We start from the raw sequence: 18174 nt of genomic DNA, 5'->3' as shown, positions 1-18174 counted from the left end.
CATTCTTAATATATTACTTTACAGCATAAGACGTAAACTAGTTTGGCTTGACAGATGTACGTTGCCGGGATAATGCCTGACCGCCTCCCGGATGTTTCTCCCCTCTAGCTATCGATGATCAGCACCACCCAGGACTATTGAGATTGGTTTAATGAAATGCAAACAAGCCAGAGCGTTTTTTTCCACTATTCCAGAGTAGATAGGCGGTGTAGCCAGACCATATTGCAGCGCTGATGAGATAGGTCTGGCAATGCGAGACTACATGTGAACAGGCCTGATGACAAGAACAGGGCAATACAACAGCTGCTTTTTTTCCCGACCTACATTCTTGCAACACACTCAAAATGAACTTGTGGTCCACCTTTGGGCCGTGACCCACAAGGTGGGAACCACTGACGCAATTTGACTTCGAGCGAGTAGAAAAAGCCCCAGGAACAGCAAATGGCTGTGCAGCAATTGTGGCGTAGTGGCAACAATAAGAGGTGCAAGTCACATAACGTCCACTGGACCAAAAATGTTTTCCAATACACAATCATTACACATTAATCATTACAAGTGTCCATAAAATGATTAATACACTAACACATTTTTTGAGCATCAAAACAGTCCAAAATGGCGATTTGTATTCAAAATCACAATTTTTGTTCTTATGTCAAGAAAAATATAAAAGTGAATCAGTGAACTGAGCATAAGAGAGAATATTTTCTACAATTGTGCCAGAGCCTGCAGGTTCAGCCAGAGAATGACTCTAATATTTATGCATTAATGCTTATGCATTAGAGGAAGCATGAAAACCTGTTTTGGTTTATGTGCCCAGTGAGCAGCTTTCATTGGAGTGAATAGGTCGCCACCTTGGAACACTTTATCCAGTCATCCATGCCACCAGCGGCAAACAAATCGCACGACTCCTGCTTAGTTGTTTTACTGTTGTGATAAATCAATTGAAATGTTTGAGTTGCTAAAATGTAGTTTAACAGCAGCACAAGTAGTAAATAGTCTGCAAACTAACTTATTAATATCAGTTATTAGCAGTAACATCTACCTAATGTTTGCTATTACATACTGTAGCATTAGCAGCTATTGGGCTTCCCAAGTGAGGCTGGAGTAGCAAAAGTGCTTTCAATATTACAATAGTGTATTGTTTTGCTTGTAAACTCAACTTTTAATTTGTGAGAGGAAGATTATTTTTTCTTTCAAGGGTCACAAGCCAAAAAGGTTCTGAACCACTACTCAATTCAGTGAAATGGATGTCGTTACAAGATACTGCATCTGCTACAATTAAACCCATCAGCCTTTTCCAGTGTGTGTGTGTGTGTTTAGAGGCAGCAAGAGGATTCAGTAAAGGAGAAGAATGATCTCTCCAACATTTCTCTGTTTTTCCTGGCCTGTCTGTTTGCGAGTCATGGTACTTTGGGAGCCAGCATGGCTCCACCAGAGGAGTCCGACTAACCACTGTAATTGTACTTTGCTGAAGCCGCCTTTCCCCAACCCCGGGATTGAACCATGAAATATTCGAAAATGCCGGGGTTAAGAGAGGGTGGTCTTTGGCTGTGAAATGTGAGACCATAGAGCATCTTTAACAAGGAGGTGGATAGAAAGCCTGCCAGTCGGGCAGCCAGGGCACAGGGTAGAGTCCTTCTGAAGGAGAATAATTATGGATGAAATAGGAGATATTGTGTTTGGAGCAGATCAATAGTGCCCACGTTCTACTGGAATGGAGTGTATTTCTGTCACAGCAGGATATCTGCTTGTTGCTGGAGCGACTCGCAGAAGTTTGAACATCAGTGGGCTTCCCAGAAAGTCTTACAACCCTCATGCCACTCTCCCTCCACCTTCCAATCCTCTTATCCACACAGCGTTGGCGGGAGGACTGACCTTTGTCTGCTCATGATTGTATTCCCACAGTCCAGGCTTTACAGTCATGTTTTCCAGTGTCATATGGAATACTCCCCATATTCTCCTTATGGTTACAAAACTCTGGATGAGATATTGACAGAGACATAATCAACAAGCATAATATACCCACCCGTAATAAGAAATTAATTTGCCCCATGCCATGAATAATAAAACCTATGGGCCTATTATAGAAATGCTGCTTAGCTCAATCTCCCCGTTGCTACCACTTGAACTGAATGAAAGGAGATTTTTTCTGATTTATTGTGGCTTTTTTGATTGCATCATGCAAGTATTCCCTTCTAGAAGAGCCATGGGGTAATTTTGCTCTCCCTACAACATATATTGCATGTTAGCTGTGTGCATAAATATGAAGTGATTTAGCCCCCTAGTTGAAGGGCCCTTCCTGCAGCTTTTTATCAGGAAAATGGCCATCTTATTCCACATCAACACATTGGACATCGTCTAAATTTTGGTATGGCCAATTTATTCAGACAAAGCTCTCATGTCCCCTGTGCACACAAATGGTTTGAATTATTCTCAGAGCTTGTTTTCCTCGCTGGGTTTTTATTGTCTGAAGCATGCAAGTCCCTCCTGAGCAGATCTTTGTTTCTCATTAGGGGGTAAATAGAGCAGGCCACATGCTCATATGTTTATTATACACAGGAGGGCATGGTCACTGTTCTCAATAGTTCACTGCAGAAAAGAAACCAGGTTTCTTGACCTTTTGTTTGCAACGCCTGCAAACAAATGTCTGTTGAATTTACTGGATAATAAGCTGCTGGAAAACTGATGGACTGCGATAAAGTTGGGTTCAACCTCATCAAAAAGTTTTATAGCAGACTTTTCAACAAAGACTTTTTTTTACCCAGAGTGAAAAATAAGCTTATAATCATTATTACCATTCTATTTGAAGCAAAGTTTACACACAATAAACCATATGCAAAGATATAAAATATGCATGCAAAACAGAGATACACTAAGAGAATAACTATATTGGAAGAAATAAACATGACAAAATTGCACAATGATATAAGCAAGTAGAAGCAACCAAAAACTAGGTTTTATCTTGTATTTCTCTATAAACTTATAGTTTGAATGAACATTTAGTTACAAATTAATAGTAGTTCAAACTCAAAAGGTTACCTAATCTAGGTCATTAGGACTGTGTGGGTGTGTTTTGATCATGTTTGACTCACAGGCAACATGAGCAATCAACTCAGTGTTTTTTATTTAGTTACTTTCTGATTGGTGCATGGAAAAACTCTTCTTTTTCTTATAACCAGAGAGAAGAGCATAGGCAAAACACAAATACCTTTTTTTTTTTTTATGTGAAACAACCAGCATGGGGTCACTTTGGCTGATAATAGTGGGTTTGTGCGGGTTAATAACTTGAGGGTATTCAGAGAACTTAAACTCAACTAACGTTAACAAATCCCTAGTCTATATCCACGACGTTCCACTGCCGCGATTGCTCCGGTAACGCTGGAAATTCCGCCGGATGTATGTCTGTTCTCCGATGTCAGTGTCCTGCCACTTTCTTTGTGTTGATTTATGAAGACTATTGTTAAGTGCTTCTCAGATCTCAGCAAGGTATATTAAGATTATCTGTCCAATCTGAATTTTCTCTCACATGACTAAGACAATTTTTGAACGTGCACATCACAACACCAAAACAATTTCCTTCCTGGGGCTATTTTACAGCGGCTCAGGATGGAGCTTGATGGAGCTTTGTACCATGACAATTGTGATTGGTTTAGAAAAATGCCAATAACCAGAGCAGGTTCTTCTCTCATCACGGAATGCTGTGTGGACTAGCCAGACCTCTCTCCACAGTGAATTGGAGGATGGTTTGCCAAAGCAAGACTAACAAATCCTTAACTTGCTGTTGCCCCTAAACTCATTGTTTATATCACTTTAATTGTAAGATAAATTGATTATTGACTCTATAAATTTGTCCCAAAGTGCTGGAATCAAAATTGCAATTCAGTTGCTTTCATATGCATGACTAAGAAACAATAATCTTCAAACTGTGAAGTTCTGTATCCTGAAAAATACAGGAGGTGGACCTTGACCACACAAACTTCCAGACAATCAACAAAACTTACTGCAGAAAAAGTAAAACTTCACACTAAAAAACAAAATCCTCAGTAGTGTTGGCAGTTCATTTTTTGGGTAAATACATTATTTTAAGTAAGTAATTCTGTTAAATTCATGGGTCCAAATTACATTTGCTTGATCACCTTTTGACTCTAGTGCAGAGTCAAATAATCAAATCTTTAAATTTAACTGGAATGAGCGTTATAAGTACTAGGTAAAAGCTGCTGCATTAGCTCTGCTTGTTGAGCAGATCCGTCCGTTCCCACATCTTCCCTTTTATCCAGTGTTGTTCCTTGAGAGATAGCCAGTCTCTGGTAGTCTGACGTTGTGCACTGACCCCTTGTTAGAGCCCAGAGGTGAGATCTGTGATAGAGGCCCTCAGTGTTGATAAGGCCATCAGGCTGATAACTAACTCCCCCCAGCACAAAGCTGCTACTGCTGCTGCCGCAGCTTCCATTGGCCCCTTATGCAAACCCGGCTTTCTCATCCTTAGATTACTATCAACGGAGATATTTATGTACTGCACATGTTTCCAATTGTTTAACCTTTGGACCTGGGCTGTAGGTGCTGCTGTAGTCCCTGTGCGCTTGCTAAGAGACCTCTCACCCGCCCTTGCAGGCAGCCTGAGATAGATGGGAGTAGAGGCTGTTGCTAGAGGTGTGTAATGGACTGGCAGGAAAGGGCACTGTTGAAATTGGTCACATGAAAGCTTGGGTCAACCCCGCACTTGCTTTCAAGTTTGGACAAATCTCATCAAAATGGATTTAAGGAATTGTTCACACAAATGCTCTTTAGTTATTTCCTTGATTCTTGTTCAATTTGCAGTACTATACTAATTAATTGCGTGAATGCTGAGGAATTGACTGGCCAATGTCAAAGAAATCCTGCTTGATGCGTGTTATTTCGGTATTAGTGGTGGGGAAATGTAGTGCGCAAAGCGTTAAGTACTTGTGCTGTGATACGATTGAGTGCAGACTGCAATATTCCCACTGCTGATGCTATGACTGTTTGAAATTATCCTGATGCCAATATTGAATGTTTTTATGTAATGTAGCGAGGTGTTTAATAACTGCTGGAATGGAATGTGAACGCTGAGTTGGAAATTCAATGTCATCTGATTTCTTCCAGTAACTTTAACGCTTAATGATTGAACTGAAAACGTGTTATACTTGTGGCCAAAATCCTTTCAGCTTGTCTCCTTGGTCTGTCTTTGTCTCGCTGCCATTTCACCAGGAGACATTGGCGAGGAAACCCACTTGCTGCTGGTTTACACCTGCTTTGTAGAGGCTGAGAATTTTCACCGCAAAATAGAGCCGCGCTGTCACAGGAGGTTTTTGTACATACCACGAAATGCAAAATCAGGCGCACTTTACGCTTCCTCTCCCATCTCTTTATGGAAAACTCCCACTATCACCTTCATCCTCCCATGAATGCATATGCACGACACTTAAAAAATGTAGTTTGCCATTTTCAGCTCTCGTGACAGGCAGTCTGCACTTTTACGACAGTGCAACCTGTTTGTACATACCTGCTTTTACGCGCACGTTGCGAAACAAATACACCTGAAGTGGGCGCACAAGCGTTGGTACATCTGGCCCTCACACCCTTCTGACCTCCATGTTTTACCAAACACAACTAGACTCTACACAAAATGTACATTTTTAATATTCCTAAGTATAGGAAAACCTTATGCAGACTGTTCAATCCAGAGCTATTCAGCCATCAAACATATTTACTTTTATTGTACGCTTACTGTAAGTGTGCATTGTGTAGCTGTCATATGTAGGAAACAATATAGAAAAACAAACATGTTATGGGATATAATACTGAACTAGTATCAGATCAACAGATACTCAATTTTAATGGATTTGGATTGGGGGGGCAAAAACCACAATGGTGACATTCCTATTTCTAAGCAGACGTGACATTGCCGTTTACAGCAGTGCATTATGTAATGAACACATCCTGAGGGGAGTAGAGTGGTTTGACAGAAGTTAAAAATGAATACCATCTTACGCACTGCAGAAGGTTTTGCAAATGTAAATGCTCTATCTCACAACAATAAACCATCTGGTAAACAGTGGACAAAGTTAAAGTTGAGGGGTAAATAATGAAATTATATATTTAAGAATAAAAAAAAGAAAATCTCTATTGCCAGCAGGTGTTTTTTTTGTGATTTTCACAAGTTTGCTTTGGGATAAGAGAGCAACGCTGATTAAAAAAAACACAAATTTAAGGTAATGCATTTGGGAGTTAGAGGAAGTCCTAGTTTTGAATCCATCTAAACTGTCTGTGCATGGCAGATGTAAATCACAAAAACCTCTGTACGATCACACCTGCATGTAGGAAAAGAACTAGCTAGAGATGAAACATGCCATTTAATGGCTCGATGAAAACTAAAGTGAAATGCCATCAGATGTTGAGTAAATTCCCAGAGGCAGTAAAAGCGTGTGTGTGTGTGTGTGTGTTTGTGTGTGTGTGTGTCTGTTCATGTTTGTAGCATGTCTTGCTTGAGCAGGATTGCTGCATTCTCCTGGGAGCTACAGGAGGGCTTGGTACAGGTGATTTATTCCTCCTAATCTGTCCTGCACAGTAGCAGGCGGCCGCCTTCCCTCCACCCAGCATAAGTGAGGTGCTATCATCTTGCGTGATCATATTAATAGTCACCTGCAGTTGTTATCGGCCCACACATCTTTGAGGTGGCAGCTTCCTGTTCGGCAGCACCTGGTCTCGTGCTGGGCACTGATGTCCTGACATCCAGTAGGAGTCCTGTTTTTGACCCCAAGGCCAAGTCAAGGGCACTAACAATCCCCACTGATGCCATCACGTTAATTAGTTATTCATTCTCCACCCACACCATCTCCCTGCAATTTATGCCATTGTAATCTGGCTGGAAACTCTTAAGTTGAATGCCAGATGTTGTTTTTACTGGGCATTCATGGAAGCTGTCTGACTCGCCTCAGTGTTGTCTTACGCTTATATGCAGAGAATGTGGAAAACATGTCATCTGCCATTGTTGTATATCTGTAAGTAGTGATAATTGGCTGAATTGTTTGAGATGGCATTAACCTGTCATGCTTAGTTTAGTTTGAAAGGTGTCAACAGTAGGTGATTTGTCAAAGCCAACTGATCAGTCCAGACCTGATAATCTGTTCTCCTTTTGCTTTGCTGACTTTGCTAAGTCAGCAATCATATTATTAAGTAAATTCTTCAATTGTGGAAGTCAGTTTTTTTACATGAAATGGTTGTAGGCATACAAACCCAATGTCTTTTGAAACAAACGTGTATTGAAATGCGCATAAAGGAGGAAAAAAACAACAGTGTTGTAAATAATTTGTCAGGGCCATACCCTTGTCTTTATATCATCCCCCTCCCCACACACAATGTCAAATACAATTCAATTTCTGCCTCAGCATCAGCTTGGGCTCACACGGTCAAGCAAATGCGTATTTTCTGAATGGCCTTGGGGAGTTACGCTTTTCAGCTTATCAACTTTTATTAACCTTAGCACTGGGGTTTGCTCTTTGATTTAGATTCTTTGGGAAACACTGAAATTGGATTTTTTTTCTCACTCCTGCTGTGACATATGCGCAACAACTTGTTACACTAAGGAGGAAAAACTAAATGCTTGCTTTGGTTTGTTACTGGCAATATTTGATCATGAGAGCCAGTGACAACTACTCCAGTTTCTTTTCTTTTTTCTCAGTAAGATGCAGAAAGTTAACAGGGACAACAAGGAGTTTGAGTTTTTTTTAATAAATTTTGTTTTGTTGTGATGATCAGTATTCCGCAATATAGCACCATGAGGAAAATGTAATGATCGTGTTGGATTATTATTATGTTATGTTATGTTATCCAGAGACCTGAATGCTCACTTTGCTCCTTTGTATTATTCAAAGACTAAATACATATTGAGCAGTTTAGCTTCATTAAAAGAAAGGAAATAAAGTCTATACAGCACGGGTAACTTCACAGAGAATACCTGCATTCTGTGTTTGGAGGGACCAGGCCTGCTAGGCTCCTGTCACATACATTGTCAAGGAAAACAAAGTGTGAGGCTGTGAAAACTGCCCTTTGCATGAAGTGTGTATTTCCTTTTTCATTTTGCTTGGCAAGAAATTGTAGACTCCCGCCCCCCTGACTGGGCTCTGGATTATTAGCTTAAGCTCTCTAAAAATATCCCTTTGACTGTTTAAGCCTCTGACAGCAGCAACATCTCACACATTCTGATAGCTTTATACTAACTATGGCTGCAGAGGGCTCAGCCCGCCTTGTTATCTTTTACCTTGTTTGAACGAGGAGGAAAAGGAGGAGAACTCACACGCCCCAAAATCTGCAACATTACTCTTTCCTTCGGAATCTGATTCGGAGCGGATCATTAGAGCCAACCATGCAATCATAGCAATCTTCGAACAAACAAGATGCTTTTTTGAGCACGAGAGGATTTTGCCCAGATGTCACTCAAAGCACTTGTCATTGTTGCGACAGCTGTAGAAGCACATGGACCGTCATTTTGAAAACCATCTACCACAACACACCAAAACAGCACACGTCAAGTGTGAAACATGCACAGCCTAAACACAAGATTTTTGAATTTTAATGATGTAAGCCCCTTAAGGAATTATTACTTTTATTGCCTATCATTTGAGTTTTATTGACTTGCCTGTGTAGTTCCTGTAATTGTATATTTACCACCGTACAGTATTTATCCTACCAATATATTAGCTTTAGCTGAGCTTATAGTACCACATATTTTTGATGTTGGCACTCATAACAGCTCCAACATTAATAAATTCCTAAAAGGGATTACACTGTACACATGCCTCATCGACATCGCTTCAATTATCTTTTCTTCTAACACCCACACTCTCTCCAAAGGCTTTTCTCACAAATATTATAGCTGCTAACTAGGGAGAGACGGAGGGTGAGATAGAGGCATGTACTGCTCAACAGCACCATCTTTTCCAGCCTTCATTCATGTGTCTCTCTTAAATTATTTCAGATGAAATATCACTGTTTTGACAAGACATTTCTAAGCTGCTCATGTCCCTGTGAGATGCCTCATACTCGCCGGTGATGGACCGTTCCTGAGGAGGAAAGTCAATATGTGGTTTCAAAAAAAACAAAAACAAATGTGAGACCTAAGCCTTTAATAGGCTGAAAAAAAGTGAAGGGAGGGGAAAGAAAAAGACTACGCACCTTGACTCATTATAAAACCGCGTCTTGACTACAGCGGCTAATTGACTAGCCTCTTTGCCCCTGTGTGTGTTGAAGGAGTCGAGTGGGGTGATGAATTGACATATTGCTGGCGCTGTGATGTTGATCCAAGGCAGAGAGCCATGAGGCTTTCCTCCAGGGACCAGTAACCTTATTGTTCCATGTCATCTCCTCCCCTTCTGTTTGAGGACTAGGTTGTCAACCTCTCCCCAAGGTCAGGCAAATACCAGCCCCCTTTCTGCAGATAATTGGATTGTTTTAAATCATAGCATCAACTTATTGGCCAGTCTGGGGTCAAAAGTGAACTAGTGCACGAGGTTGTCTGTCATAATTTGTGCCATCGTGGTGAACCGATAAGCAACAGCTTCTGTCACCAGTTAAAGGATCATACCAGAGGTTTTGCACGTTTTAGCCTACAAATCACATTTTTGTCATTACAGCTGACCATATTGCTAACCATGCTGGTTTGTGTTATATTTTTAGATGTTTTCCCTTTTATTCCAAGCATTCATAACATTAATTTCTGTACAATATTATAAAGCAATTAGCAGACCCTTAAACTTCTCAAAAATACTGGTATGGTTCTTTACATTATTCACAATTACTGAATATATTCAAATGTATATGTTTGTTTTATATATATATATATATATATATATATATATATATATATATATATATATATATATATATATATATATATATATATATATATATATATATTTATATATATATCAACTCAGTTGGAGTTATGGGTTTTTGGCTGCAACTTGTCCATGAAGAACCCTTCTGGTCAGACTTCTCTGGACAGTAGATGGGTGTACCTGGGTCCCCCTGCTTTCGGACAGTTCTGAGCTGATGTCACTGCTGGACATCTTCCAAGTTTGAAGGGAAATAAGCTTGATGTGTTTTAATCTGCACTAAGTTTCTTTGGCCAATCACTGCGTCTATGATCGTCAACTTTGCCCAACGTTTTGCAAGTGTACTCATAAGAATTGATGCTGGTTTTAAGGCAAAGGGTAGTGACACCAAATATTGATGTGATTTACATTTGCTTTTTGTTTGCTCACTTTGCATTTTATAAATTGATTAAAATAAACAATCATTATTTATATTTTTGAAAGCGTTCTTAGTTTACAGCATTTTTTCACACCTGCCTAAGACTTTTGCACAGTGCATATACATAAATAATCCTACTGTTCCAGGTATCCATTGGTTTCCAATAATCTCTAAATTATATATATAAACAAATAGCAGACTTGAAATGTGGGAAAAGTTATACCTTACGAATCATGTTTAACTTTTTTTAAACATTTTTGGTGAAACAATTCATAATAGGGATCAACCAATATGGATTTTTCTAGTGCCAATACTATTTTCTTTTCATTAGCTTTAGCCAATGACTGATAAGGGCCGCTGATTTTCTTCAGACGATATTTGGAGCCGATAATGCTTTTGCTCCCTCAATTTACATCATAAAAATGTAACTCTGCTACACTGAATTTGTTTTTGGGAATCTGCTCTGCCATTTCTTTAAAAATAATAAACAAAAACACAGATCAGTGTCACTTCTGGAATCATCTTACATTCAAATCACCCAAATTATATGTTCAATGTGCATCATATGGATGGGTGCACTGCATATGGTTAACTGTGCAAGAGTAAAAGGCTTTCATCAACATCTACAATATAGCCTTGATGATCCATCTTTCCATTGCTTGCTGACATATTATAAGACAGACATAATCAGGTCTTCACAAAATGTCCTTTGTCAACCCAATAATTTAAGAAAACAATACACCTGAGAAGTATCCATTGAAATAGTATCGGCCCGATATATCAGCCGGCCGGTAAAATCGGTCTATCACTAATTTGTATGTAGGCAGTGAGTTGTGGGTGTATTTTCTTCCAGGCAACTGTTGGTTTCTATTAATCTTCATACAATATGAAAATCCAATGGAAAACTCTTGAAACATGAAACTCGTGAGTTGTGTAACCTAGTTAATCTGGTTTCAAGAGTCTGCTAATCTACTTTTTAATATGGTATGGTCATAAATGGAAACCAATGGATACCTGTAGCAGTAGGAAAAATATGTCTATATATCTAAAACTATATAGCATTAATTTGGATTAGACAACTTAAACACGTTTCAAGAGTTTGCCATCCCATTCTCATGCCATACTTAAATCAATAGAAGTCAATGGCTGTCTGAATTGTTTAAAAAAAGAAAAAAATTGATTTCAAAATCTAAAACTACAGCATATATTTGAAAAAGTTAAGCATCAATGTGAAGTTTACATGATACAGGATCAAAAATGTGCATAAACTCTTGTATGGGCCTTTTAAGTGCACCTGTTAGGAGAAAAAAGAAACACGGTGGGTGTTGAACGCCTGCAGTGTTGGGGATTCCCCCATGCCAACAGATATTCAAGATTTCAGTGACGATTTCATGGCTGGAGGCTGACGTGGTGTTACCGCATGCTGTCGTGGTAAGATGAGACAAAGTGGGGCAATAGATTAAATGGGTGGGCTACATGTCTATGAAATTAGGGGTTGGCAGAGCAAAACTAACTCAGGTTACTTATTCTCAAGTGACATGGCCGCACATGTGAGGAGGGAAGGCAAGCGAGATGTCTTTACTTCACGTCTGGAGTGTGACATTCTGCTCTGTTTGTGACTTTGTCATTAACTGCTCATTTGTGTGTTTTTGTTCCTTTTCAGGAGGCGGCCACATTTGCCAAAGAGCTGGGCTTTGAGGTGAGTTGACCGGCAATTGCACACTAAACAGATCCTAAAGGTTTATTTTTGCTGATAATGAAGTTCTTTTTGGACAGTGATTGATGTGCTATTATACTCTCCAGGCCTTGCAGCAGTTGCTATGGAAACCTGGCAGTCGTCATGGTTTCTTTGTTCAGCCAGCTCTCTGTTATGACGCACTCTGCTAGGTCTGCACCCAACATCGCCTACAGATGTTATTTATTGAATTTTGAAAAGCCTCTTGGGAAGCTGAGAAGTTGGGCATGGTTTCAAGCCTTTCTTTGCAGGCTCGGGGCTCATCAGGTTGCCTGGTTAAAAAGCCTCCTCATTATCTTCATTGCACTTAGGGATGATACTGTATGTTTTCCCTTCACTGCTATGGCATTACACCACACTGAAACACACTGTCTTTTAATAACCAAATTACAGCCACCTGTGGTTTTAGATTATGGAAAGGAAAATTACAGTGCTTGTTTCCCCATAGAATGTGCTTTAAAGTAGGGCTGCCTCTTACATGTCAAATGAATGTTCCCTTGGTCTATTTTCTGCTTGTATTTTGCATATTCCTCGTGCTGCTTTTAAAATGTTAAATCAAAACCACAAATAGCCTGTGTGTGTGCGTGCGCGTGTGTGTATGTATGTATGTGTTTCAAATGGGCTCAGGTATTTTAAGTGCCTTCTCTCTTTCAAAGGTAGAGCTGCCTTGAGTATAGCTCTGCACTGTGTGAATAATTGTCATCCAGAATCACTAACGGTGTGATCAACGTGACTGGAATAGAAATGCAGTCCTGATGGCAGTGACAGGTTTAAGAGAGGAGAAGGGATGAAGGCAGGAAAGGGGGGGGCTTATATAAAAAAAAAAAACAAGGAGCAAAGTGTAGACTGTCCTAGTAGTTACAATTCTTTGACATTTTCCATGTCAACCTAATTTGCCAGAACACTCTGAAAAATTGCATTGGATGAATTTGATTTCTCAGATAACATCAGTGTGGTGTGTACTGTACTTACTGCATTTCTAGATGGTTGCAGTTCAAACAGGTTCTTCCCAGTTGTCTTTCTTTTTTTTTTGTCACTTTCTGATGACAATTTTACCTGCCCACATTCTGTACTTGTACACTGACAAGTCTTCAAAATATCAATATATAGATTGTATGGTTTCTATAACTTTGTTTATAGCAAGAAGTTACATATGCATTTTTAAACCAGTATTAGTGGAAGCATTTTATCATTTACACATGCACATAACACTAATTTAAGTGCAGAATAACTCTGGGCAATACAGATGAAATCTGTATAATTGGTATAATACGGATATTTTTCCAACACTTATATACAATGTGTCAAATGTGTGTGAAATCACATGAAATAATAAAAATGAGCTTTAAGATCTTGGAAATAGTAGTTTGACAAAAGATTCTTGGCACTTACTGGAAATATTCTGGAGCTTTCAGCTGTATCCAATGGCCTTCATAGGCAGAAGAAGTTTGCTCAGTTGTCATGGTGATTGTTAAAGGATGGTCTCTTGTGCTCCATCCAACCACCTGTTATCATGTGACCAAAATTACGTATCAAAACGTCTCCATGACAACCGAGCAAACTCCATCCTCCAAAGAAGGTGGAGAGACGCTGAAAGCTCTGGAGTATTTTTCAGGAAGTGGTAACTGTTTTTGTCAAATCAACTTCCATTCGTATCTATATAACAAAATTCAACATTGCAAACTTGCGGTACTCTTTTTGACATTATCCAAATTAATCATTAATTTTTTCAACAGATCTTTTTATTATTATAAATTATCACACAATGTAATCATAACACAAATATGATTCTGCTATAAGACAAACAAAAACTGAGAATGTTTATCTTATTGTAGTACAGAAAAATATGTTATTACTGTTATTCTGTCAAATGAACACTAAACATCTGAAAGTTTGTACAGAAGTGTGTATTTGTATGCAGTGTGACTCTTTTAGGGCCAGTGAGGTTCAGCTAATTAGTCTGTTGGGCACTTTTGAGGGATATTATAATTGGATAATGTTGTAGTTGCTGCCCAGTTTTCAATATATGACAAGATACACTTGAAATGTATCCTGAAACAAAAAAATGACTAACAAAAATGACAGCAGTAGTGGCCGGGTTGCCTCAGTGGGTAGAGCAGGCGCACGTGCACTTCGAGGTATATGCCTTGATGCAGAGGTCCAGGGTTTGAATCCGACCTGTGACGATTTCCTGATTTTTTTTTTCCCCTCTCTCACCTAGCTGTCCTGTTCATAATTAAAGGCAAAAAAGCCCCAAAAAATCTTTAAAAAAAAGAAAGAATGACAGCAGTACTTCTTCAATGTAAATACAAGGTAAAAAACAACAATCAGCCGATCTGAACACAGTGACCTGATTGTAATCTGTTTCCCTTTTAGATGCTTAAAGAACTATCTAGATTCTCTCTGATTGAATCTTTCCCTGGCAGTGTTTGTCAAACAGCCTGCAGCAGAGACGATCCCATTCTCACCGGCTTCAACACAGAAACACAATTTGAAACCCTTGTGAAGCTTTTGTATTTCACGCTTTGTTGATTTATGTCTGATCAATTGCCACATAATTGTAAATATTGCTATTTGTCAGCAGTAAACTACATTGACCAAATCGTTTGACAATTCATCTGTTTTGCAGTCATGTTATTTTTCTGCATGCCATAGGAACTCTTCAGGTAAGTGTTTCTGCCATAAAAAAAGAAGGCAGTTGTATGTATATGTTTGTTTATGTGCGTGTAAAGCTTGTCCTGCTCAACAGCCGTGATGCTCACTTTACCATATCTGGCCCTTAGAACCTTTTAGCTCCTAAACCTGATTTGAACGCCTTTTTTATGTCGGCGAACATAAAATCGAATGGTGACAATGTGCCGAAGCCTTGTGTGGTTTTGCATTCAGTGTCTGGAGGAGTGCTTGTGGTTACATCCAGTCACAGTGACAAATTGCCTTCTTTTTTTTTACCATTGCCTGCTAACAGCCTCTGTATTAACCTCACCATTAGCACTTACTTAGAGTGTTACACCCATTTTTCCTCAGCCCAGGGTCTCCCCGGACCTCTCAGGGCTGATTAAAGGACATTTGGGAGGCATTTAGAGGTGTAAAAGCTCATTGGTTTGAGTGAGCCAGTGTGGCTGGTGGTATTGGGTTGGAGCCGTTCTCTCCGATTACTCCCATAACCACAGTATTTGCTCGCCCTGAAGGTGCTCGAGTATTAGCTTTGACACAGATGCTTGAGGCGTCTACAACCCCTAATGCTAGCTCCTCAATGTGATGTATTATGGAAAAGCAGAGTCCACCCCACTGCGAGATGACGATAAAGACATTCCACCTGCTCATAGTACATCATGATGAGTTAATAATAAAGTAGCACTGACAGGTGTGTTTTTTTTGTATCCATCTCATGATCAAAGGCAAGCACTCCGGAGAGTTCTGTCGTCTCCAGGCGATAATATCCATTCTGTGCAGATGCTAAGGAGAGATGGCCTGTTTCAGGAAGAGAATGATACACTACACGCACCACCTATCCCTTCAGCTCAGAAGTAGCTTTATCTGACAACAGCATATCTTCTCACGCTTATTTTCATCTCACTTAAGGAATATGACATTCTAATCTTTTACAGCTCTCCTGTAACTGCATGGAAACATCATTGAGCGCTTCTATTGATCTTTTTCGAAGCAGTTTCATAGCGCATCTGGTTTCATTATCACTTGATCCGTCTGCCAGGATTTGAAATATCTGACCCCTCTCAGTCACGGTTGTGATCTTTGAGTAACTCCTCAGAAATTTCACTTCACAATCAATTCATTCAACTTAACATATTAACCCAGTGGTTTGGTGTTTTTACAGACAGATGACATTGCAGAGATTGCAAAGAAGACCCAAAATCTCCCCAAGGAGAATAAGAAGAGACAGCGAGTGGTGGTCTTCACCCAGGGCAAGGATGACACTGTTGCAACTGTTGGTAGGCCATTTTTTTGTTTTCCGTTCAACCCATATTTTCACCTATGTACTATATCACTGAAAGCCATCCCAACTTTTGCCTCTTTTGGACATCTTTACCCTTCACTTAGACCTCATATCTCAAAACTGCAGAATGCAGCCTTAAATAGATAGTAGATTGCTGACTGAAGAGAGCCCAACACGATCAGTAATTTCTTTGAAGTTTAACCTGAAATATTGACCCCAGATGTTGGAAAAAAGAATGCTTGCACCACATTCCGTCATTTCAGTGCATAAAAGAAGTGTGGGGGATGCAAAAAGCAGGCATTGATTTTTGAAGTACTTCTAACTTTGTCTTGGACAGACTCCAGGCCAGTCCTCAGCAATTTTTAATGCTTCTCTTACACCTTAAGAGTCCTGCAAAAGGCTGGCCGAGGGACCTTGAGGAGAGGTTGACAACAGTAGTCCTCAGTATAAATCAATCCAATTTCCTTTGATGTGATGTATATTTGTTAGTGGGACATTAAAAGGCAGTGTCACCATAATTGAGCAATGGTTGCAAGTTTAAGCGGTGTGGGTAAATACGATAGTTTCCGATTACTACTGGGAGCTTTTGCTTGGAGCCACAGGGTGTCTCTCCTCATTGCCCTTGCAGTTCACAGTAGTTCTGCACAGGGAGAGATGGCCTCAGGTAAAGACTCCAACATATCACTCATCACTGGGGACTGCAAAGCAGCACAGCTGCAGCAGGACTTTTAGCACTGCAGGACACTGTCTTTACATGTGTCCAGTGTCCTTACTTTCACTGCTGGCATGAGTATTTACAAGCTGAAGCTTTGTACAGTAGGTCACCGAAGGCATTATTCATCAGTCATTGATTAATCATGTCTTTTCTGAATTAAATCTATATTGCATTTTCTCTTTTATTGCCTGAAAATGTGTGCTGCCATTTTGGCAAGGACTCTCAAGAGACTATCTTTGTATGATAAAAGTTAAAGTGGCTGTAGTCAACATATTTATATTAAAAACTTAATCTGAAAAATGAAACCACTTAACTACTACCCAACTCTGCAGTTCTCCTCAGCTCTCCAAATGTTTTTAAATTTTTTAATTGTTCAGCTCGCAACTTTACAATTTTGGTTCACTCTCATCAGTGTTGTTTACAACTGCAGCAGGTCACTTTAGCGGATAGCTGGTGAACATAGTAGAATTAGCAGCTAAAGGCTAGATATTTCCCTCTTGGAGTTGGTAGAGAACAAAAACTGAGCTAAAAGGAGAGGGAAAATTGGACTTTGATCAACCATCAGGTGGACATTCATCAATACTTTATTTATCAATAGGCTACATTTTAATAGGATAGCATTATTGCCCAGTCCTAATTAATAGCATGTATTTAAAATAATAAAATGTAATTTCTTTTTTTTCTCAAAGTAAAATTCCTCGAAGAACATTTCCTAAAAAATAGATATTTAAGCATGAGCCCGACAGTTAAAAAGAGCAACAATCAATTCATTGTGCTGGAGGTGATGGATAATTCCTGCCTGCTTCTCTCATTGCTCCTGCATGAAGACAGAGCTGTACGCCGCTGTGAACTTTATATAAAATACATGATGAATGCAGGCGGGATGAAAGACAATGTGTTTCAGATGTCATCTACAAAGGCAAACATGATAAATGTCATTGACTGTGCTATCATTGCAGTTGAGCAGTTACAGTAGTACTGTGTGTGTGTGTGTGTGTGTGTGTGTGTGTGTGTGTGTGTGTGTGTGTGTGTGTGTGTGTGTGTGTGTGTGTGTGTGTGTGTGTGTGTGTGTGTGTGTGTGTGTGTGTGTGTGTGTGTGTGTGTGTGTGTATATGGCTATTCATGCCAGCCAAATAAATGTCAATGTAAAAAGAGAATTAAAGATTTTCATTTCCCAGAGGCGGCGCTCTAATAAACTTGATCTCTCATTTTGTTTGCAATTTGTCTTCCTGTCAGGATTTGATCATTTGCCAGCCTCTGCATGTCATGTTAAACCATTTTATAGTGATTAAGGATGGGAGAATGCCTTCCTCCATGGTATAATTCTCCAAAAAGAGATGTCAATGTGTTATTGTTCTTTTTTTTTCTGCCCTTCATTTGGAGCCTTTCATCACACCACCACTTCAAACGTGCCTTTTAAGAGCTGGGAGCAGGGGAAATGGCCCTTTATTTAGCTGCCACTGACACTGCTGAACTACACTGGGCTTTTGCTTATACACC

At 39.6% G+C, this 18174-nt stretch overlaps 1 protein-coding gene and 1 long non-coding RNA gene across 3 annotated transcripts in view; one reads left to right on the top strand and one right to left on the bottom strand.

The window, feature by feature from the left end:
* Positions 1 to 18174, bottom strand: part of LOC117937061 — a 57745-nt gene that overhangs the window by 28996 nt on the left and 10575 nt on the right. The gene's annotated exons all lie outside the window — the stretch shown is intronic.
* Positions 1 to 18174, top strand: part of LOC117937056 (adenosine kinase-like) — a 102149-nt gene that overhangs the window by 77550 nt on the left and 6425 nt on the right. For both annotated transcript variants that reach the window (XM_034860705.1, XM_034860706.1), the window contains exons 8-9: positions 11933 to 11968; positions 15840 to 15954. In XM_034860705.1, coding sequence (XP_034716596.1) covers positions 11933 to 11968; positions 15840 to 15954 — 151 coding nt within the window. The remainder of the gene's footprint in view (positions 1 to 11932; positions 11969 to 15839; positions 15955 to 18174) is intronic.

This window comes from Etheostoma cragini, chromosome 21 (genome assembly GCF_013103735.1).
Source record: "Etheostoma cragini isolate CJK2018 chromosome 21, CSU_Ecrag_1.0, whole genome shotgun sequence".
Lineage (NCBI taxonomy): Eukaryota > Metazoa > Chordata > Actinopteri > Perciformes > Percidae > Etheostoma > Etheostoma cragini.
This window is presented reverse-complemented; position numbering and strand designations above follow the sequence as displayed.